The sequence below is a fragment of the Centroberyx gerrardi genome, chromosome 20 (genome assembly GCF_048128805.1).
Source record: "Centroberyx gerrardi isolate f3 chromosome 20, fCenGer3.hap1.cur.20231027, whole genome shotgun sequence".
NCBI classification, from domain to species: Eukaryota; Metazoa; Chordata; class Actinopteri; order Beryciformes; family Berycidae; genus Centroberyx; species Centroberyx gerrardi.
Window position 1 is genome coordinate 5122682 of NC_136016.1, and position 23771 is coordinate 5146452.

Consider the following 23771-nt stretch of genomic DNA (forward strand, 5'->3'; position numbering starts at 1 on the left):
AAAAACTAAAAAGAAAATTAAAATGTGAACAAAAAAAGGCCTTCTGTAATTTTTACCCTGCCTAAAAAACATATTTCCTGTGCCAAAGATTGATTACAATATTTTGCACTACAGGGCATGAAAACATAATATTGCCTGGTGGTAACATTAGCAATTTGCCTTGGTCCCTTAATCCCATCTTGAACCATCAGTCAGTGTTTAAAAAGTCATGGCTTTTCCAAAAATATAATGATATTTTACAGTTTTCCAAAACATTTCCAGGCCTGGAAAACAAATTTTCAAATTCCATAACCTTTCCAGGATTGTCATGACCGTGGGAAACCTGCTTATAGTACCTGTTTGGACAGCAGCTCTTTACAGAGCGTATAGAGGGTGATGAACTTCCTAGCGAGGACTCGAGCCTCAAGGAAGCCCTCAGCCACCAACATGATTTCACAGATCAACTCAAAGTCTGGCACCACCATGGCACATGGTCTGTAGGAAAAACACACAGAGAACGCATGAAAACGAGCTCAGTGATAGTGCAGGATCGTATTACCAGATAGATACAGATACCAGATAGTCGGTGTTTCACCAGCAGCATAGCATTGAGTGTGTATATTTGCTCGTTTGTAAGGGTGCTCTGATCAGGATTTTTGGGGCCGATCACCGATCGCTGAAAGCAGTATCGGCCGATACCGATCACCGATCACCGATCACGGGGTCTTTTTGAAGCCTTCTATTCATCGTATAGCATTATTTATTTATTTAACTATTCTTAACAACATTGTATATTAAGTATTAAAATTAAGAGATGAGAAAGTATCATGAATTGACAACCTTTTATTGGCAGGCAACATGTGCAACATATTCCACTCTCTCTCTTAGAGACACAACTTAAACCATAGCAGCCTACTCTTGGTTATTGGGAGCAGCTTAGAGCTTAACAAATATAGCTTTCCTGTGGAATAAAATAAATACAATTTTATAAAATAAAAATTAGAATAAAAGCTAAATGTGCACAACACACCAAGTTAGAACAATAAATTATATATAGGCCTACTGAGGCAACAAAAATCAATTCCAATAGACGGAAAACCCAGGGCCTTTATCAATTTACTCCAACTCCAACGAGACTATAAAAACTGCAACATAAAATATTTTTCAATATTAATCTGGATTGAGGGAGCAAACATTCAGGGTCAGAGTTAAAAAGTAAATATTAACGTTTTCAGTCCACTCAGTGGATACTGACTAGCACCTACAGTAGCCTATATACAGCTAATCTGCTAGTCTCGGAAACCCAGCTGTATTCCGAATAACGTTAATAACCCTTAGTTCTTCTTTTTGGGAATTCAGCCGGTCGTCTTCTTGGCATGGAAAAAAAAATATCCCTCACGCCCGCGTGTGCAATAGAGAGCCTAAGTCCCTCCCCTTCCGGTGGACCACCATGGGACCTTATTTCGGAAAAAATATGTACGGTAGTCAACGGCGAGAGACAAATAATTGTTTGATCCCGTTTGAATTGTGCCATGAATTACACATATGATGTTTTGTCAATTTAAAAGATAATTTTGCAAGTCAAGAAAGTCGCAGTTTGTCGTAAAACTGTTGAAGTTATAGACTGTGAAAATACGTAATTAGAAAGACTACACACCCAAAAGTCGTGTAAGTGACGTCATAACTTTCTCTCTCCACAAGCTACCCAGAGCCGCTGAAGCTAAGTCCCTCTCAGATAGCAGGAGTATTATACACAACCTGGAAGGTAGACAGTAAGAATGGATTTAAACTGGTTTAGGATAGTTTTAGTACAGTGGGGGCTAACGTTAACGCGATGCCTGTGTGTTTCGTATGTTTTGTTCCATGTTGGTGTTGGTGACGTATATTGTGCGAGACGAGAGATGTAGTTCACTGAGCTGTTTCACACAAAACTAAACGTTACTTTACTGTTTTACGACAAACTGCGACTTTCTTGACTTGCAAAATTATCTTTTAAATTGACAAAACATCATATGTGTAATTCATGGCACAATTCAAACGGGATCAAACAATTATTTGTCTCTTGCCGTTGACTACCGTACATTTTTTTCTCCAAAATAAGGTCCCATGGGGGACAGCGGAAGGGGAGGGACTTAGGCTCTCAATGGGAGGCGAACAGACGAGTCCTGGGCAAGAGACAGACGCACAAAGAGACTACTTCTGTTTGGATCTCTTCCCAACTCGTCTCTCCCTAACATTTTTGCAAATTTATTGTCTTTTTCAGACACCTGGTAGAACTTCCAGACCAGTGAAGCCATTTTAGCGGCGTAGAGAAATTGTCTTGCGTGTTTTGCGTCATCTGTTTGACGCTTCTGATCGGCATTTATAGAGACAACCGATCAAACTATTTAGAACGAATATCGGCCGATAACGATCGGTGGCCGATCGATTGGAGCACCCTTACTGGTTTGGTCATTTCACCGACCTGAAGAGAGCCTTGAGGTTCTCGGGGAGCTCGGTCCGGCCAGCATAGCCCGGGTTCATCGTGATGAAGATGCCGACGGAGGGGCAAAGGTTCACCTCCTCTCCCATGAAGTTGAACCTCTGTTTCTTATCCCGGATGGCGTCCTGGATGCTTTTCACCTGTAGGGATGGGATGATATATCGAAATTCAATATATCGCATTTTATTCTGCTGTAGTAATCACAAATGAGACTCTTGGCCATCACAATTTCATAAACTCTCTATCCAAATTATATTATTTTCACTTGGTAATGACAATTTTAAATTGTTGTTTACATTCTAGCAAGCCAATGCCATCGCTAGAAAGGTTTGTGGCTCAGAAATAAACATAATTCTGTACAGTCAACTTTTTATTTATCACATCGTATCATGGTTGTATCGAATCTTGAAGCCCATATCGCATATAGAACCGCATTGTGAGATACGCATATCGTCCCATCCATAATGCACAGGTGACACAAACCCAACAGAAGACACACAAAGGAGTTATAGGAGAGGAATTAATCGTCACGCCCCCCTCCCAAAATCTTTCAAACTAATTATGGTTCGACACTCGCATGGAATGTAGCCTGAGCAAGTTCGGTATCGCTTATTAGCATATCATTAATATAACATAGCACATACCCGAGTCAATTTGTAACAGTCTGTCAAATTGTTATGCAGCGTGCACTTTTTTTTTCAGGGACACAATTTCATCAATAATAAGAGAATGCTATCAGCCAGGGTTTACTGGATGGATGAACTGCCAACTTTACACACACTTCATTCCCTGACACAAGGCTCTGCTTGTCTAGGTTATGATTGAATGAGATATCATAAAATTAACTTTTCGGCGTCCTGGCCCGAACTCCGAACACCAGCCTGTAAAAAAGCCGGCTTTATGAATTTAACATGCATGCGGTAAGGCAGCGTAGCCAGTCGACAGCAGAAGAGAGGAGGGACGCGTCTTCACAGACGAGTACTCAGCTACAGATCAGTCAGTCATACTGACACAACGGGGAAAGCAGACCAAAAAAAAGAAAAACGGTAAAAACAAACTGAACGGCTGCAAAAATGTTTAGCGGGATCCATCAGAAGGGCTTTTTTTTTTATGAGATGTGAAAATGGCGTTGCACCACCGCTGCCGTCCTACAGGGACAGACAGAAGCAGAATAAAACACCAAAAAAAAAACTTCAAAAACAGAAGCTGCTGCGAAAGTGTAAGGCGCGATCCTGTGGGGTCCAATTTGAATCTTTGCTGTCTCTTTGAATGTGCAGATATGAGGTAGCACAATGCACACACTGCCTTACTATGGCTTGAATTTATTCACAATCCAGGCCTATGTGGGCTGGAGGCTGGGTTGGTGTGTGTGTAGGGGGGTGAGGGTGTGTGTAGGGGGGTGAGGGGGGGTTGGGGGGGCAGAACTTAACCAATTTATCTCCATACAGTTGCGTCTGGCGGCCTTCTGTTTGCCTCTGGTTTATCTAATGTAGAATTGCTCCCACCACCTGTGTTAGCAGACAAGACCGGCAGCCGAAGATGTCGCCACGCAATGGCGCCTGTTCCCACTTTAAGAGGATGGATTAGGCGTGCGCGCCGTCAACTGCCTCGTTGAGAGATGGCTCGCCGTCGCCGCCTCCGAAGCGGGCCCGAAACGGCGTTCCCCCGTTTCCAAGGTCTGCCTCTCCACGCGTAAAGCTGCGGTGATTTATTATTCATTATGCCACGCAAACGCCCATCCATTCTTCTGGCACTTTAAAATTCTCTAAGTACTGTAGACTTCCATAGCTTACGGAGAGCACTGCTTGACTTTCATTGCCGCTAAAGAGGGAAGGAAGGGCAGGGAACTGACTGCGCTGCTAAGTCTGGCAATGAATAATGATCCAGCATCTCCACGAGGAGCCTTTGAGGAGCTCTATCTCCATTATCATCATGATCATAATCAGCATCCATATCAACTGTATACCTTTCGCTATGCTACTATTGCATGGAACCCCCCTCCGTCTGGGGCAGCAGCATGTGGGATGTGAATACATGAGAGGGACTCATGAAGCTGCAAAGAGAGGATCCATTTGATCCAAGATAATAGAATGCAAGATAACAGAAGAGCAAGCATCAGCTGAAGCACACAGAATATGCCTGATTTCTCCAAAGAGCCCCGTAATCAAAGGGCTAGCAAGGTCCCCCAGAGTACACATGGTTCGGTGTGTATACATGCACACACAGAGAATAAGCAACTAAGGATAAGTCTTTCTTAACTTTACTTGTCACTAAGCAGGAAGAGGAGATGTGAGGGTAGAACCAAACCAGTGACACTACCAAGCCACTGAAGATGTCAAAATGATCCATTCTATCCATACTGAGAGCTTGGCAACTCTTTGGAGCTGTAAAAAAAAAATGGGCTATCTGAGGTGATACCTGGGTAGCGGGTGAATGTACAGTATATCATACAGTATATTCCTAAATTTCCCCAAGGGGATTAATAAAGTGCTATCTTATCTTATCTTATCTTATTAAGGCACAAATTCACTAAAGGTTTGCTCAGGGAAGAGTGCATGCTATGTCACCAACATGACCAAATCAGAAAGCCATGCTATTCACTAACGCTGCACAATGAGTGGAAAGCTGGTCAAAAAATAAAGCCTCTTTGCACCTGCAATGGTCCTGCATATGTAAATTATATGCAAATCTCTGTACACCAACACCAACTCCCAATTGGGAGTAGACAGACTCAAAGAGTCATGTGTTGTGAGGTTTGTGAGCAAGCCAGGAAGCAAAGGAGAGGGTTTTTCCATCCTAGAATCTCAAATCAGATCAGAAAACGCTCCAATTATAAAGGAGCTTTAGGGCGCAAAGGTGCCAGCCTTGGAGGATTAGTCTTACAGCTGAAGCAATTTGTGCTTGCAATCGGTGATGAAGGGGCTATTTGCTTCTTTCAAGGGCTTGTTTGCGCCACAACTTGACTTGTATAAATATCTTAGTGCCTAAGATTAAAACTCGCAACACAGTCTTAATGAATCTGGGCCTAAGTGGGATTCGAGAGGTAGTGGAGCTGGACTTGTTCTCACCTGTACGGCCACCACAGACAGCACCTCCACCGAGATCCTGTTGAATTCGTCGAAGCAGCCCCATGCCCCCGTCTGAGCCAGGCCTTTGTAGATGTTCCCACAGGACTGGCGGACAGACCGAGACAGACGTTCAGATTAACAATGTAGGACAGACAGACAATCAGTCAGTCAGTCAGTCAGGCAGGCAGGCAGGCAGGCAGGCAGGCAGGCAGACCGGCGGCGACTCAGTCTGACTGAGAAGGCGAGCGCCGAGACAGATTGAGAGACGTTTCGCCAATTAGACAGAGATATATACGGGAGGACGTGCAACTTCGCCGCGGCCGCCGCAGGATCTGCATTAAGCGCACGGCAGGCTGCGAGCAGGTGAATAATAATGGTATGCAAACAAGGGCCCGCGCTGCTCGAACAAGGGGATCTGGTGAAGGGTGTTGACGGCAACAGAAAGAAGAAGAGAAAGAGAAGATGGTTCAAATGCCGACCACCCACATTTTAGCTTTCTCCAAACACAAAACACCGGCTTCAGAGCGGGTGAACAGCCCTCCGGAGAGCCGCCGGGCCCGGGATGAAGGAGGGAGCTGACTTTTCTTCCCAATTACAGGGCCGAGGAAACCTTCTCTGACGCAAACCAGAGCTGACGGGAGGATTGATTCAATGTGGGTGTGCGTGTGTGTGTGTGCATACCTGAATATGAGTGTGTGTAACAGCGTGCGCGATGAAGACAGAGTTTCTAGTGCCTCCGTTCCTACAGGAGTATATTAGCGCCTCTTTCTGACACCTTGCTGCAGTGTGTATAGCCGGGGGCGCTGTATGCCTGTATACTGTAATGATGCCTCTGTCTGGGGAAGCGGGAACAAGCTGTATCAGAAGATTATGTTTACGTCTCCCTTGACCGCTCTATATGCAGGGAGTGTGTGTGTGTGTGTGTGTACAAGTATGTGCGCGGATATGTGAGTGTGCATAATAGCAGGGTGCGGGATGAATGCCGAGAGGCCGTTTATGACGCGGTTTAGTCGAAGAATAAGCGTAACCATCAGGGTTTAACTAATCGGCTCATCCTGCAAGGGGAGGAGGGGTGGCGGTGGGGGGTTGGTGGGGCGAACAAGAGATGAAAAGAGGAAAGATGAAAAGAGAAGGATGTAGAGATGGGGTGACTACTTTAATGAAAACTACTATATAGCGTACCGGTGACAAAGGCAGAAATTAAAAGAAACATGCATAATATGGACCGCTAGTACACGCATAGGGACAGACACACGTGCGCACACACGTTCAGTACCTTGTAGTCCATTTGCTCCGAGCAGTTGAATACGTAGACCATGATGCCGAGGGCCCGTCCCAGGTCTTTGGTCGTCTCCGTCTTCCCCGTGCCCGCAGGCCCCGCCGGAGCGCCGCTCATAGTCAGGTGGAGGGACTGGGTCAGAGTGATGTAGCATCTAAATATAGTGGAAACACACGCATATATACATCAAGTTCCAGACAGCAGAAAAGCTGACTGACTTCCATTTATGAAGATCAAGACAAGGCTGCTGCCTTCCACCTCACTACAATGAAGGGCTTTGGCTATACTCACACAGGCGCATTTAAAGGTTAAATGTGTAATATTTCTGCTTTACTGAAGTATAATATGACTAGTAAATATCAGCACAGGTTTCCGAATGGTACTGAGTGAGACAAAGTGAACAGCCACGGCAGCAGGTTTCTGCATTCAAAAACACAGCAGTGAACTGAGGCTGATGTCTTTCTTGTTGTATAAAGGCCCTCCTGCCACGCCAAGGTCCATTCAAAGATCTGGCAATTTGTTTTTGCCTTGCTTATCGGCAAAAACACACATCGCAAAATATAATTTGAGACTTTATTACTAATCGGTGGGATGTTCTGGTAAATTCGGCATGTATATGATCCTCCAAACAGCTTGAATTTTAACAGACCGGCGCCGGGGAAGTGGTGTTACTTCACACACAAAATAACTCCTTACCTTCGATATGTTCCAAAAATCCACCAACAACAGGAATCGTGATAATGTCAGTATCCTTATCACAGCAAGTGACTCTAAATTGCCCATAGGTACGAACATGAGTGTGTGTGTAGGAATAAATGGGTAAAGAATTTGGGGAAATTAGCTGCCACATTTCATCGTCCAGACTGACTTACAGTGAGTGCAACAGTAGAAAAAGCTGTAATTAAATTGAAAGGGTCAGACACACTCACACCTTGTTAAATGATACAAATAACACATAAACACCGCAATCTTACAACCTGCTCTGGCAAACTCTTGATGTCTGCTCTACCATCATTGTACATAACCTCATTATATGATAATATAATCTTCTCCTGTGCTTTGATCATCACACAGGCTGATTACCAACACCAGTGATTGCTTCTCCCGCAGAACCTGTCAGGACTAACAAACAGCCTGCCAATCTCGTATCAATAAAACCCCGCACCATCATGGACGTGAACTGATGGAGACAATCAAGACTTTATTGATCAAAGGGATAAACACAATGTTTTGCCTTGAATATCAATACGGCGATGATTTTAATGAGCAGCTGGTTAATAGATGATGTATGGAAGGGGGGAAAATATTGGAAAGCGTAACGAGAGGCGGAAGCTCGGAGAAGACAAACGATCCCATCTGTATACAGTGCATCATTCGGATACCGTTGCCAACCGGCTTTATGGCTCCCCCCTGAAATATGGCCAAAAATCTCATAATCAATCGTCTGGGTGGTTGGATAAGGATGTCCTGCGCGGAATATCTAAAAGCACCTAGAAGAAGAGGGTGTGAAGGCAGCCTGGGTGGCTGTCGCGAAGGTGGCTTGTTTTATTACACTGTTTTCAAGAGAAACAGCTATGTATCAGTCTCTCTCTCTCTCTCCCCCTCTCTCTCCCTCTCTGTGTGTGTGCTGGCTGGCTAAAATATTCTTGACATTTTGCATAATGGCGCAGGCTTTAGAGATCCTGCAGTAAGTATTGAGCGAATGCTAACCTTGTGCCAATAACATTCCTGCTGCTGTTATAGATTAGAGTGCATGATTCATTTAGCCTAATTATAGTGCCGCGGATGGTGAACACACCGGGGTAACCAGCCATAGACAACTCGCGGAGGAACAAGGAAGATAAAAGCCTATCTTCATGACAAATGCTTTCCTCGCAACTGTCTATGTACGGCTTTATAAGTTATATATTGCTGCTGTCATGTGAAAACCTCATACTGGAACTCCCATTTTGGTGATTTTCATGTTTTAACTTCAGTTGAAGGATTACATGGTTTTCTGTGGGTTCAGACAAACTCTACAACCCTTTCAAAGCCTACTGGATAAACTCAGAAATGCATGGTGTCAAGCTAAAAACAAGGCTGTTTTTCTTTTTCACCTGACAGCAGCAATATGTATTCTACCTTACTGATGCCTACCCCGGTGTATAAATAAGAATACCGTGGAGCGAACATGCTTTTCGCTGTGTTCCCAACTCAGCTCGTGTGGATAAAAATCTCCGACATCCAACCCCCCGGCCCACAGAACATTGTTGGAATGAAAGTCTGCGGTCACTGTTTGAATCGCGGCGAGCCACACGAGGGCACGCGCCATATGGTGAAGCCTCGCTCCGCGGCCGCTGATCCAGCCATCAAAGCCCATTGTTCCTGCTTTGTTCAGGCTTCAAAGGGAATACTGGTCAGTCTCAAAAAACCACACAGTCAAACGCCGCAGTTTGCCAAAGGGCTTCGGAGGCAGGTATTCATCTCTGTGTAGTTAGAACTTTATCGGGAATCCTGCAGAACATGTGCATATGGACAAACAAGTTTTTGGCAAAGTGCCCGCGCTGAGTTGCTCTAAAAGGTTTCGCTTGCGGTGGGTGTACATAATGATGACGGAGGAATGGAATTAAAAGTCTTATAATGCTTTGGACCGCCACTATTGGAGGAGAAAGCTTGTGTCTTCTAGTCAGTTTTTCAATTACAAAGGAAAAAGCCCAATTTTCAGATTAGATTTTGGAAAATGTACTCATAATGGGTTTTGAATGGGCCTTATATAAACTGACAAACTTGATCAACCTGTAAAAGATAATACAAAAAACCTATTAGGGAATTATTAGCTTTTTATGTGGCATCAGGACACTACTACATATTAGATGCTCTTTTCATCTAGAGGTTTTTACGTCATCTTTTGCAAGAGCGAGGGGGTTGATAGCCTTTAGCCAACGGAAATAGCTGTACCTCTCAGTTGACAAGCAATCATAGTGTTTTGTTGCCACTCAGTCCGAGCAAAGTCCGAGACACCGACGGTGACATCTCCGTACCTGTCGGTGAGAGGAGTGATGACTAATCGCGGGGTGTTGCCCAGGTATTCGTAGGAGTAGAGGAACTGGGCGTCACAGATGTTCGCAAAGCAATGCCTGTCCTTTTCATCCCAGCGGTGCCTCAGCTGCGAAAGCCACACAAACGCCTGGGAGTTCTCCACCTTAAGAAGATGGAGGGAGGATGGAGAGGAGAGGGTTCAGAAAGAGAGAGAGAGAGAGAGTCAAAAAAGAGACAGTGCCAGGGCTGGAGAGAAAGCCTGGAATAATCTTTGCTTTTCCACCTTCTAATTATGGTAATGACATACCTTGCCTGAATATCTTAAGTGCATTACCCGCTGGTACCTTGGGTAATAGCCTCTCAAAAGAGCGCTGCTCCAGTCAGCTCGCCTGCAGAGGAACTTTACATACGTGGTCCTGACCAGGTTTTAAGCATTCTGCCCCCCGCTCACCTTTTGAGCAATTATCTTGGCAACCACGTCCCTGGCGTGCACGTCAATGGTGCAGATGGTCATGACCTTCTGGCGATCGCCCGGCGAAAGCTGGCCGATCAGCATGGAGATGAGGGTGTTGAGCTGGGACACCTGCTTCTTGTAGTACTCCTTCATGGCGTTCTCGTAGCCCTCCTCCAGACGGGCGAAAGCCATGCCGACATCGGACGTCCACCAGATCTGAGTGCAGGTCAGCACCACCTGAATGGAGAGTCAGAGACAATGAGAGCGGTCGTAGGCAGCAATCAATGCCGCCGCCACAGGGCCATAATGGCTAAGAAAGGCCACATAATGGAATTATTATTGTTAATGGTGGGGGTAATTTGGTGGTTATAGTTGGAGCCAGTGTTTCCTCTGTGTGTTCTACAGCAAGGAATTTACCACCGCTGCTAGAGAAAATGTGAAATTAAAATTAGCATTGTAATTATAATCTAAAAGTAAAATTAAGTGTAGTCCAAATGTTTTAGAAGTAATGATTTCATTCTGATTAAAAAAACAGCACTTTTAGCACTACAGCATCAACTTGAAACATAACTTAGACTCAAACAGTGACAGATATGGGACAAAACTAGAATGATGCCCCCAAGCACTACAGCTGCATAAAATTAATTACAGAGGAAACACTGTGGAGCGGTTTGGGGCCACAAACACAATCTTGTTTAAGGCATTCCTCTTGTTAACTTTAGTTTTTAGGGAAAATAAATGGACCTATTCACCCTCCTGCTTGTTAAAAGACGACTCTGACTTTTCAGGAGTTTGCCCCATTGATCACCTTGCCGAATATCTGACAAGAGTTTTGGCACCAAAACCATCTCCGGTAAATAGTTAGCAGTCAGGTGCGCATGCTAACGCTTTAGCATACAGCATCTTAAGTAACGGTAGGCAATTGGCACTATCCTAAAAATGAGAAAATGAGAACTGGCTAGAAGATTTTAATGACACACGTCTAAGCCTTCCAGACTTGTTTGGAGGATTGGTAAAATAGACCTAAAATGCAACAAAATAATTCTGCCTGTGAGACTTCAAGTGTAGCTTGTTTGTTTACACAGGAATTGAACAAATTTAGCCAGACAGCTAAAGTTTTTGTGCTGTTGGAATGGACTTCACTAATGATTTTGTTTTCAGAAGTTATGAATACAGTTCCATAGAATCAAAAACAATACTAACTTTGGATTATTAAAGGGTTTACCTTCATATTTTGGATAATGCTAATCGCCTACGATTGCTTAAACATACTGTATGCTAAAGCGTTAGCATGCGCACTGGACAGAGCTATCTACCAGAGACACAGAGAGGATTTTGGTACCAATCCTCTCATCAGATATTGGGTAAGGTGACCAATCGGACAAACTCCCATAAAATCGGTGTAGTCCTTTAAATCTGATCATATGGCCCACTACCTGAGCCGGATAGTCGAACAGCCACTGCTCTCTGGGTTTGTCTTCATAGGCCATCACTGCCTCGGTCATCTCATGGCGAACCGTGGAGCGCATGGTGTCCAGAACGCGGTTCAACCAAACCTCCACCTTACACCCAAACACAAAGCACCAAAAGACAGAGCTGTGAATATAAACGGTGAAACACTGCCATGTCCGTCACGCGAGCACCGAGGGGCTCTCTTATCAGTGGACCCTAATGAGGTCATTACTAAGCATTAGAGTGGAAGTGGAATTAGGGATATACTATGGGATGTAATGGAAAATTAATGGATTTATGGGTTTTGATATGCATAACCCCTGGGGCAATGACTCGATTCCATTTGTCTCTTTTATTGTGGGTTATGATATCTATATTTGATATATGTTTCCTCTGTGTCCATCCATAACGGATAACGACAGGTGAGTGAATCTTCCATCTTGGGATGAAATGACTGACAGGCATTTTCACACCTATTACATTCATCAATAGAGCAGGCTTTGTGCCACTGTCAGCTATAATTATGATGAAGACAAACACAATAAATGTCTTACATGGGGCATGCAGAGCCCAAGCCACAGAGATGATGGTACTGAAATTTTAGAGATGCAGATCACTATTATGTATGTATATTTTACCTGTCCAGTGCAGTCACAGGGCTGATTAAAGGGGACATACTCCTCCTCTTTGCTGTACATGCCCAGGCCAGTCTTAGTGGGATTCCCCCCTCCATCTGCTTCAAACTGCATCTTTGCCATGTTGTCAAACAGCTTCGACAGATGCTTCTGGACCTGAGCAAACGCAGCGTGAGAGAGACACATTCGGCTCGGACTCAATTGACAGGCAGTTCACAATCCGACTGCTATTTTCTTTGCCGCTGTGCAAATAAACAACGTTTTGTTATTGGGTTTGCAGCATGGTTAATATAAGGGCGAGACCCATGTTCTGCAGCATGCCTGCTAACTTCCTCTCAGAGTGATTTATTGGCAAGTTGTGCTCAAGAGTGATTTATTTCTGCAAGGTGGAAATGCAAAAGACAATGTCCTGATGATGGAGGGAGCAGCAGCCTGCAAAACTATGACCCACATTGCCCCTGTGTGGACACTCGGAGTACTGCACACATCAACAGCACTCAGATTACTGTTCCCCAGAAGAGGAGCTGAATGGTGAAATCTGGTTTTAGAGCATGGCTTTAGAAAACTGATTTAAAGCAACTGCCAAGCATACTGCCATGGTGGGGAAAGCCACAAGCGTTGTTTTTTCTGACTCTCTGGCACTCTATGAACTGACTGAACAACATAACATTCACCTCTATCCTTAGCAGAGCACCTACCTGGTGTGGGTTGGTCCCATTGGAGAGGATGTCCAGCAGATCAGCTGAGGAAATGAAGTAAAACCTGGGGAAGGCCAGACGCTTGGTGTCCAGGTACTCAGCCAGAGCCTTCTCACATAGAGACAGCCTGTAGAGAAATATAGTGTTCATAGTGCCGAGGGGGGTGTAGGAGAGCAAGAAATATATACAATCTGAGTGCATTCTGTATCAGACAAAAAGGAGGAAAAACACAGCAACTCTCACCTGCTCTGAATGTCCTCCAGTTTGCCGAACAGGCCTGGTTTATTGGTGGCCTCCACCACGTTAGGCGTTTTATGGGCCGCGCTCGCCAGCTCTTTGAAATCGGCATCAATCCCCTCAAAGCGCTTGGAGTCCTGCAGAGGGATTTCGCGAGGGAGCCCGGCCAGGGGATTTAGGTTCCCACAGGAGAGAGGGAGAATCACAGAGATTTAATAGCAAACATCTGGATTTAAGCACAGCCGAACATCACGGGGGCAATTAAGGAGTCGTGTAATTCTCATTTCCTGAAGTGGGACTGCGAGGCAATTAATGGATTCTTAATTAACAACGATGACGGTCACGCTAGTCTAGGTTCATATGGCGATGACAAGGGAGCAGGTTAATGCCTGCATGCATGTGAGTCTGAGAGTGATGTATGAAGGTTGTACCTGTGATTAATCTTTGTGTGTGTGCATGTGTTGGTGAGTTTGTGTGTTATGTTATGCATGCATGTCATACCTGATTATTTGCACATGTGCATGTTTTTCACATTTTAGAATAATAGTAAAGACATCAAAAACTATGAAACAACACAAATGGAATTATGCAGTGACCAAGAAAGTGTTAAACAAATCAAAACTATCTTATATTTTAGATTCTTTGCCTTGATGGAAAGGCAAAGGCTTTGGAAAGAAATTCATACATAGGATCAACTCCACTATTTATATTTGTCTAAGAAACAAATTTCAAGCATTTAAGCATAAGCCTTTAGATCAAAAGCATAAGCCTTAAGATAATGAAAAACATAGTACATTCAATCAGATGTGTCCAAACTTTTGACTGGTGGTGTATATCCGCGCCTGTGTGTGTGTTTGTGAGTGTGTGTGTGCAACCTCGGGCAGCTGTGAGCGGATGTCCTCTGAGCCAATGAAGATGCTTTCCAGGTGGGTCCAGGTCCGCTGCACTTCAAACCAGATGGAGATGACTGAGTCAGCCACGGAGAGCCTGCGCTGCCACGATGACACTTCATCCAGGAAGTGGGCGATGTACTTGGACGACATGAGATTCTGCAGCTGCACCTGGTTGTCCTCCAGGGTCTCAATCAGGTCCTCGTCCGAGCGCAGCAAAGGCACCTGGGTCCTGTGGTGAGGCTCGTACTGGAACTGCATTCCTGGAGAGGATCGATACGCTGCGTCAATAGGTCACAGACTATAGGCAGCTGGCTTTGTTTTGTTGAAACAAACGAGACAATGGTCAAAACGATTTGTAGCCTCTATCTCACACCAGTGGTATTGTTAGTGTGAGTTTTTTTCTAAATTAAGACCACATTTCCCATAAACCCCCCTGGTTCCTGTCGTAAAGAGGATGTCAAAGTTTTTCTCTTTGAATTTACTGAAGAGGATCAACTTGTTGGAAGTGATTTTTCCATCGGCCTTTCACTCCTTCCACCATCTGCCGTTGCCAGAAACTCTGAAGGCTTTAGGTCTGTTTGCTCTGGAAGAACAGTGCCCTCTTGCTGTTTTGTGCCGTAAAGCAATCCAGCAGATTTCCCGCCAAATCCAATTTGGTGGCACACAATGTAAAATGCAGTGTAGAGGCTGCCAATCTCCTCAGCGATGGTCTCATTAGTTTACTGTAATTATACTGATGTCTCAAAATGAATGTGGTGATGATTTGGTAATGGTAAAATAGTACATGTAGCACCTTTAAAGATAGAGAGGAACTGTTCAAAAGTGGGTTGGGTTGGACCAGAACAAACCTGGAAAGTGACTCAGTGCTTTACACATAATCTTGAGTAGTCTCAAATTCGGGATTCTTCAAAAACTAATAAAGCAGAGGGGGGAATTGCTCAAAAATGGTATTATTGGTTGAAGTAACCACTAAAAATAAACCATTTCCATTTTGATCCCATTGAACACTACTGTACCGGTCCATGTGGAGTTGAGTTCAGACAGGACTTTCTCCATGCCCATCTCTTTAACCGCCTTGTCCACGATGCCTCTCACCTCCTCTTCAAAGCAGTGCAGGTTCAGCTGCAGCAGGTCAGCCAGAGTGGTCTCCTGCTCATACAAAATCACATCAGTACTTTACCTACAATTCATTATAAGCCACGTTATATAATACGATAGCATTAGTAACATTAGCATTAGTTACTGGTGAGCACCGGCTGAAAAAGCTGATTTCGGTTTAAAAATAGATATCAAAGCGGACCAATTTAGCCTTCATAACACTTTTTTGTAAAAACAAAACAGCTGAGAACTACAAATAATTCTCCTCTGAGCCTCTTTCCGCAGTACAAACAGGCCTACTGAGCACTCAGATAGGCCTGGGGAGGAAAATAAGAAAATAACTGGAGAAAAAATGCCTTGTGTGTATCACCATTATTGGCACATTATTAGCACTGCAGTTTGCTTCAGATATGAAAAAAGAACAAAGCTAAACACATTTGCTGTGAGTGTATAGTTCATAAATACAACCCATAATGTGAAAATATTCACCCACAGTCATGAACAGAACTATATCTATAAAATCCCAAGCTCTTATTGTTCATCTCTGAGAATAAACTGAGAACCTGGTCCATGGTGAAGCGGACTCCGGTAGCAGTCATCAGCTGGTGCCAGTGTCGGGCTCGTATGGCCGGGTTTTGGAGCTCGGCCACAGCCCGGAGGGAGGTGAGGAGGTTCTTCACCCTGCTGTCCAGACCTGTGAAGGCCTCCCACGCTCTCACCTGGCAGACACAGCAGCAAGGGGAATCAGTACAAGGGCTTTTGACAGGGACCAGGGAGCTGGGAGCTGGGAGCTGGGCTATGTGTTCTTTAAGAAGTAGTTTCCTGTCTGGGAATAAAAACTGTGCTATCTGTCCAATAGTAAAAAAATATTTTTTGAAACCTTTATTTATCCAGGGAAAGTTGCCTAAGCTTCCAGCAGCGCCATATTTCACATTCATACAGTTAAAACATTCACACCTAATAGCTTTCCAGTACAACCAGTCCTCTACTGTCAGCCACTGAGCAAGCCTTGCTCAAAGGCAAATCGATAGTAGTTTTTGAGGCTGCGGAGTAGGCTTGGGCCGATATTCGATAATATTGAATATTGCAATATCTTGCAAATATCGCAATATTTTCCACAATATCGAATATTGCAAACTTTTAAACTTAGAAACCTATAATCTACTAGCGGTAGGATAGTAAAAAAACAAAATAATCATAGTCATTGTATTTCAAGTGGGCTCCCTTTTCCACAAACAGCCAATTTTCCTAGAAATGTAAGGAATTAGCAAATTACACCAAAGGGCAATTGTTTTTGCTTGAATAGTAAGATAAAATGTTTAATAATTTATTTATTTAATTTAGAAGAAATTAAATAAAATACAAAAAAAAACAAAAAACAACAACAAACAAAACACTGCCCCTGCTCCCACAGTAATATTGTATATCGCGATATTTTGGTAGGGACAGCATCGCGATATTCAAGTTTGGATATCGCCCAAGCCTACAGGGAAGAGCATTACTCATTCACTTCCCCCACCCACATTTTCCCACCCAGTCTGCGAATTTGAACTTATCACCTATCTACAGCCTCCTCTTTCTCACCCCAGCCTCATCCTCCCCTCTCCCGCCCCTCACCTCTTTATCCAGCGCTCGTATATCTTTAGAGAACCGTTTACACTCCAGCTCCATGTCCTCCACGTGGATGTCCCTCCAGGGAGTCGTCCTCCAGGCGGCCATGCTGGACTCCACCACGGTGATCATGTCCCACAGCTCCTTCAGCAGGCCCACCTCGCGCCTCGGTAAACGAGAGGAGAGGGGGGGGGGGGGGGACACAAAACGAATTAAACTGCGTGAAAGCAGCGAGGCTCCAGATACCGACTGTGAATGTAAAAGAGCATCTCTATTACAATGGCTCATTAGTTTCGAAATTTGGCACGGGCTTGTTCTGGCGCCGTCTCGTTCCGGGCGCCGTCTCCAGGCTTACCTGCATTGTCGGAGCTGTCTGTAGTCGGAGACGGTGACCTCGAACAGGCTGGCAGACTCCACCAGGGAGGCCATCACCGCCTCCCGCTCCTGGATCCGCCGGTGGGACGCGTCCAACATCTGGTAGGGGTTCTCGCTGTCAAACCTGGACCGATGCACGAACGTTCGCGCACGTACACACACACACACACACACACACCCAATATAACTCAGGCTGTGTTTAGGTAATGAAGGGCTGCAGTTTTGCCAAGCCTGATTTGGCTGCAGCCTAACCGGGCCAGAGTCCCCGGTGCTAACTGCACACTGTGACAATTAACAATGACTTCCATGACATTAATGGGGAAATAATCACCAGGTTATTAAGAGACCAATTACGCACATAACTAATATGACAATTAGACATTATGAGGAAGCATCTCTACCTATGAATTAATTATCATTATGTTAAGATTCAATTAGCCTTGTCTGATGTTAGAGTTGATAACGGCTCTTTATTAACGAGTGATAGTAAAGGAAGGGTGATTATCTTTTCAAAGGTACTCAATGACCTCGGTCACCAAGAGGAACGCTAAAGAGTAAATCATGCTGTCTTCACTGACTGGCACTGAAATACCGAAACTAGATCCAAAAAAATCAAGGCTGTGATTTGATGGAAATCTGTATTTATTGCACCTGAAGGGCCCGTGTTTGCGAAAGTGCTCTCTGAAGGCGTGCTGCTCCACGTCGAACGAAGCGCACTTTCTGCGCAGGCTAGCCACCTCGATGGCCTGCAGCGGCGCCACCTGCTGTTTGACCAGCACCGCCTGCTTTTTCACATTGGTCCACTTCTCCGGCAGCTCCTGGAGACAGATAAATAGATGGACAGATAGAGAGAGAGAGAGAGAGTGAGAGGAAAGCAAGAGAGTGTAAGAGCAAAAGATAGATGATAAATTGCCAGGAGGAAGAGCATGAAACAGAGATGAGCGATCGAGGGAAGGAGGGAGACGCAAACAAAAAAGTAAGAGAAATGGTTGTGTCTCAGATGGAATAAGCAGAAAATAGAACAGAAAGTACCTTACCTCTAACTGTTTGTAGACCACGTCAGGCAGCTCCTGTTCGTAGACCTTCAGCAGAGCAATGGTCTGCTGCAGGGGCTCAAACATGGCGTCCGTGCTGTTTTGTCTCTCCTTGACGGCCAGCAGGTGACCCATGACCCCCACCAGGCCGCCGTAGTCACCCTCCTCCACCCGCCGGCCCAGACCGGCCTCAGCCACGCTGATGAACTTCTCCAGGTCTGACAGACTGGGGATAGATGACTGTGACTGTTAATGTATGCACAGTACAAAAAGTAATGTACTGCAACTAATGTGCCCCTTATCATTTAGTCAAATATTCACTCTTAAAGGCATACTGAGTAGGATTTTGCCTGTTGTGGCTTGTAAACACACAAAGTTGACCCCTCCTCCATAGCTCAACAAGATGTGAAGAGCACGCCCCCTGAACGCGGTTGCCAGAACAGCACAAAACAGTAAATAAGTACAAAAAAAAGTACAGCAATGCGAAACACCAAGCAGACAAGACTTGTTCCAAACTGAGAGTGGGGGTTGGAGAGTATTGAAGGAGAGGGTGGGGATGAAGAGTGACGCAAAGTTGACCTGTTTTCTGTCGCACAGGTAGGAGCCAGTTAGCTTAGCTAGCTGTATCAGCAACGAAGCTACGCTAACAGCAGTAGCTAGCTGCCAGCTCACGACACACACTAGCTCTGACCAGAACTCCAGTTACTCTGTAGAGTTCGAGAGCCAGTGTGGCTTTTAAAAGGATTCAGCAGTGGTTTTGTTTGCAGGTGTGCCCCCCCCACTGCCAAAAGATTGACGCCCAGAAACGTCTTGAACATTTAGAAATAAGAAAATCCAGGCAGAAGGCAGAGTCTCTGCAAACACATACACTGTCACACACTACCAATGGGCCATAAGTAATGATTGAGAAAAATCATTTTTGGATGAGTTTATGCTATTTCAAGGGGAAAATCCTGCTCAGTATGCCTTAAAATCTCAATTTTCTTAAAACAAATGAAAAATTGTGCCAGTGGGGTAAGATAATTCCAATTTCTAGAAATAAGTGCCGATATCTTGAAACAAAGCAGAAGTTTTTTTTAACTTTCTTTGAGAAAAATAAGATTTAAAAAGTCAACAGTAGGTTAAATGACTTGAGATGGATATTTTTGCAGTGTGGTTAACTGATGTAACTTTTTTTTGTAACTTAAATCTGTCTGCATAAACGAGAACAACAAACTCTACCACACCTGTTGGTTACGTGGTCGATGAGGTGCTGTTTGAACATGAAGCTCCACCTCTTGATGATGTTGAGCAAGGCGCTCTTCAAGGCGCGGCCGTCCACCCTCATCCACCCCTGGAACACACACACCGGCTCCAGACCTTGCACCTCCTCATAGATTTGCTCATACCTGTGATAAAAACATAACGGATTTCACTAGGGACACAGGACAGACAGGAATACATGCATTTGGACATAAGCATGCACTTCTGTGCAAAAAACATCCATCTTAACAAGTCATTTAGTCTCAAATTCAGCTGTAAAATGGCATTTTGTCTAAGTGTAAAATTCTGCCAATGGGGTGAGAAAATTACACTCATTTGAGGAATTTTCTATTAAGTGTTGATACCTTGAAGCAAGGCAGGATAAGACAGATCACTTAACCGCTATCGCAAAAATGACAATGACAATGATTCATAAAAAGTTCTTGAAAGAAGTTGATTTGCATTGGAAACGAGTGAAATTATCTCCCCACTGGCAGATTTCTTAACTTGTTTTAAGAAAACTAAGATGTTAAGACTCAATACTACATAAAATGACTCTATCTCTCTTCTCTCTGTAGCTCTATTTCTTTTCCTAGCACTCGCTCTTACGTGATGGTTGTGTGGTTACAGTAATATTATAAGGCCACTAAGGCACTTTGCATTCTTTATTTCTGGTTGCTTGTAATGTTGGTGATCTAGGAATTGAAGCTTATTCTACTGACACACTCATTATAAAGTATAAATCAGCTAAATCCCTAAAATGTAAATGTAATGTAAAATGTTAAGATGGATATTTCACATGCATCTCCCCACTCTCCACCCCCACACACACACACACACACACACACAACACCTACCCATCCACCTGCTCCCTGAAGCTGTCCAGGGTCGGGGGGTTTTCCGGGACGCCGTCCTCAGCGAAAGCCTCGATCTCCTGGCTGGTGAGAACGTGGCCGTACAGCAGGAACTGGCGCATGAACTCCTTCCTGTCGTCCACGTACAGGTAGGCGTAGCGCTCCAGGGAGTTGCGATGCTCGCAGCACGTCGCCATGACGCCCTGCACGCGCTCCATCAGGAGCTGACGCATGTCCGCCAGGTCGGCCATGTCCTCCATGTCAGCCTGAGGGTAAGCAGGAGAAAACAGTAGAATAGAACAGAATAGAATAGAATAGAATAGATTAGATTCGAGTAGAATGTAATACAATAGATAATAGTAGAGTAGAATAGAATAGAGTAGAATACAATAGAATAGAGTAGAATATAATACAGTAGTGTAGAATATAATATAATACAATACAATACAGTAGAGTAGAATAGAATAGAGTAGAATAGAGTAAAGTAGAATACAATACTATACAGTATAGAGTGGAATACAATACACTAGAGTAGAATAGAATGCAACAGAGTAGAGTAGAATAAAGTAGAATAGAATACAATAGAGTAGAGTAGCATAGAATAGAGTAGAATATAGAGCAGAATAGAATAGGGTAGAGTAGAATATAATACAATACAGTAGAGTAGAATAGAATACAATAGAGTAGAGCAGAATATAAGACAATACAGTAGAGTAGAATAGAATACAGTAGAGTAGAATAGAATACAATAGAGTAGAGTAAAATAGAATACAGTAGAGTAGAATAGAATAGAATACAATAGAGTAGAGTAGAATAGAATAGAATAGAGTAGAATAGAATACAGTAGAGTAGAATTGAGTAGAATAAAATAGAGTAGAGTAGAACACAATACAATACAGTAGAGTATAATAAAATACCATGGAGTAGAATAGAGTAGAGTAGAATAGAATAGAGTAGAATAGAGTAGAGTAGAATAGAGTAGAATAGAGTAGAGTAGAATAGAATACAGTAGAGTAGAATAGAATAGAGTAGAATGGAGTAGAGTAGAAAAGAATACAATACAGTAGAGTAGAATAGAATAGAGTAGAGCAGAATATAATACAATAGAATAGAGTAAAGTAGAGTAGAACAGAATGCAAAAGAGTAGAGTACAGTAGAATACAATACAGTAGAGTAGCACAGAACAGAGTAGAGTAGAATAGAGTAAAGTAGGGTAGAATAGAATACAATAGAATAGAGCAGAGTAGAATAGAATACAATAGAATAGAGCAGAGTAGAATAGAATACACTAGAGTAGAGTAGAATAGAATACAGTAGAGTAGAATTGAGTAGAATAGAATACAATATAGTAGAGTAGAATAGAGTACAGTAAAATATAATACCGTAGAGTAGGGTAGAATAGAATAGAGTAGAGTAGAATAGAATACAGTAGAGTAGAATAGAATACACAAGAGTAGACTAGAATAGAACACAATATAGTAGCGTAGAATAGAATCAAGTGAAGTGGAGTAGAATAGAATACAAAAGCGTAGACTAGAATAGAATAGAGTAGAATGGAATAGAGTAGAGTAGAAAAGAATACAATAGAGTAGAATAGAGTAGAACAGAATACAATAGATTAGAGTAGAATAGAATACTATACAGTAGAGTAGAATAGAATAGAATAGAAGAGTAGAGTAGAATAGAATACAATACAGTAGAGTAGAACAGAACCGAGAAGAGTAGAATAGAGTAGAATAGAATAGAGTAAATAGAATACAGTAGAGTAGAATAGAAAAGAGTAGAGTAGAATCAAGTAGAGTACAGTATAATAGAATGCAATAGAGTAGAATAGAGTACAGTAGAGTAGAATACAATACAGCAGAGTAGAGTAGAATAGAGTACAGTAGAATACAATACAATACAATAGAGTAGAGTAGAATAGAGCAGAGTAGAGTAGAATAGAATACAGTAGAGTAGAATGGAATACAATATAGTAGAATTGAATAGAAAAGAGTAGAGTAGAATAGAATAGAATAGAATAGAATAGAGTATAATAGAATATAATAGAATAGAGCAGAATAGAATAGGGTAGAGTAGAATAGAGTAGAGTAGAGTAGAATAGAATAGAGTAGAATAGAATGCAAAAGAGTAGAGTAGAGAATAGAGTAGAATAGAATACAATACAATAGAGTAGAGTAGAATAGAATAGAATACAATAGAGTAGAGTAGAGTAGAATAGAATAGAATAGAATACAAAAGAGTAGAGTAGAATAGAGTAGAATAGAATACAATACATGCACGTTTCTGGCAAATTCCTTAACAAGTGGAATTGTATCACCACAATATTACAAATATATACACAATATATACAAAAATATTTTGAGACTGAAATAGAGACTAGATGACTTGTTAAGATGTCCTTTTTTTGCATAATAGAGTTACAAGGTATACACTTTCCTCCAGGGCTGCACCAGAGTTTCAGTACCTGGTAGTGAGGGAAGGGGCAGTGCTGGGCGAGGCGCGGCATCAGGGAGGAGATGCGGTACACGTCATTGATGAGGCTCTCCACCAGGTCATAGAAGCCGTCTCCGGCCCCAAACTCCAGAGACGGACTGAACACCATGTCAGGAACCCTCAGGTCCAGCTGGGCCTCGAACAGCGGGGCTACACCCGCTCTCTGGTCTGCACCGAAAGGGAAGGGAAGGGTTGAGATAGCATGGGAGACCACCGCTGTACTGTAAACCATACAGTGTCGATAAATTGGAGGATTGAATTCAATACTGAATTTTCTAAACGTTCAATACTTTCACCGAACGTGTTCTGCAAGCTGAAATTCCATCTCAATGTCACCTCCAGAGGACATTTACATGCGGATTGGCATAGTTAATAGAAGAAGAAGAAGGATTGGAAAAGACAAAGCTGCAGTCTGGCAACAGTCCACCATGTCTTGAACTGGATCCCAGTCCACCTTAACTGGTTGACAACACTGGTGCCAGGAGCCAAATCTCGAACTATTTAACTTCCAGAGAACAATAAGGACAGACCCAACAACACATCGAAACCCCCTGTGTAAAGGTTGATACAAAGCTGTCCAGGTCAATTGATTGTCTTGAATTTTCAGATAAACTCAGTATTGGCATCAACATTCTGGTATCGTGACAACACTGGTAAACTACTATACATGTATATCATCACTCAAATGACGTGATGTGGTTACACTTCCTTTTCCCACATCTACAGTATAGTGCGTTATAAAGGATGCACTGTATGCAGATATGGGTGTCAATTGGAAGTGTTAACAGTTTCTATCTGGGTAACATATAATTGGAAATGAGTAAGAGTGATAGATATTTGTGGAAAATCTTTATGGTTGCTAGCAA

General features: G+C 43.3%; 1 protein-coding gene across 1 annotated transcript in view; it reads right to left on the reverse strand.

Moving 5' to 3' along the window:
• Positions 1-23771, reverse strand: part of dnah9 (dynein, axonemal, heavy chain 9) — a 102628-nt gene that overhangs the window by 68345 nt on the left and 10512 nt on the right. The window contains 20 exon segments of the mRNA XM_078290633.1: positions 336-474; positions 2444-2601; positions 5530-5634; positions 6806-6962; positions 9829-9989; positions 10278-10517; positions 11717-11842; positions 12371-12523; positions 13066-13192; positions 13309-13439; positions 14178-14455; positions 15212-15344; positions 15857-16012; positions 16911-17070; positions 17260-17403; positions 17931-18097; positions 18317-18539; positions 19540-19701; positions 20413-20675; positions 22877-23073. Of these exon segments, the coding sequence (XP_078146759.1) occupies positions 336-474; positions 2444-2601; positions 5530-5634; positions 6806-6962; positions 9829-9989; positions 10278-10517; positions 11717-11842; positions 12371-12523; positions 13066-13192; positions 13309-13439; positions 14178-14455; positions 15212-15344; positions 15857-16012; positions 16911-17070; positions 17260-17403; positions 17931-18097; positions 18317-18539; positions 19540-19701; positions 20413-20675; positions 22877-23073 (3380 nt within the window).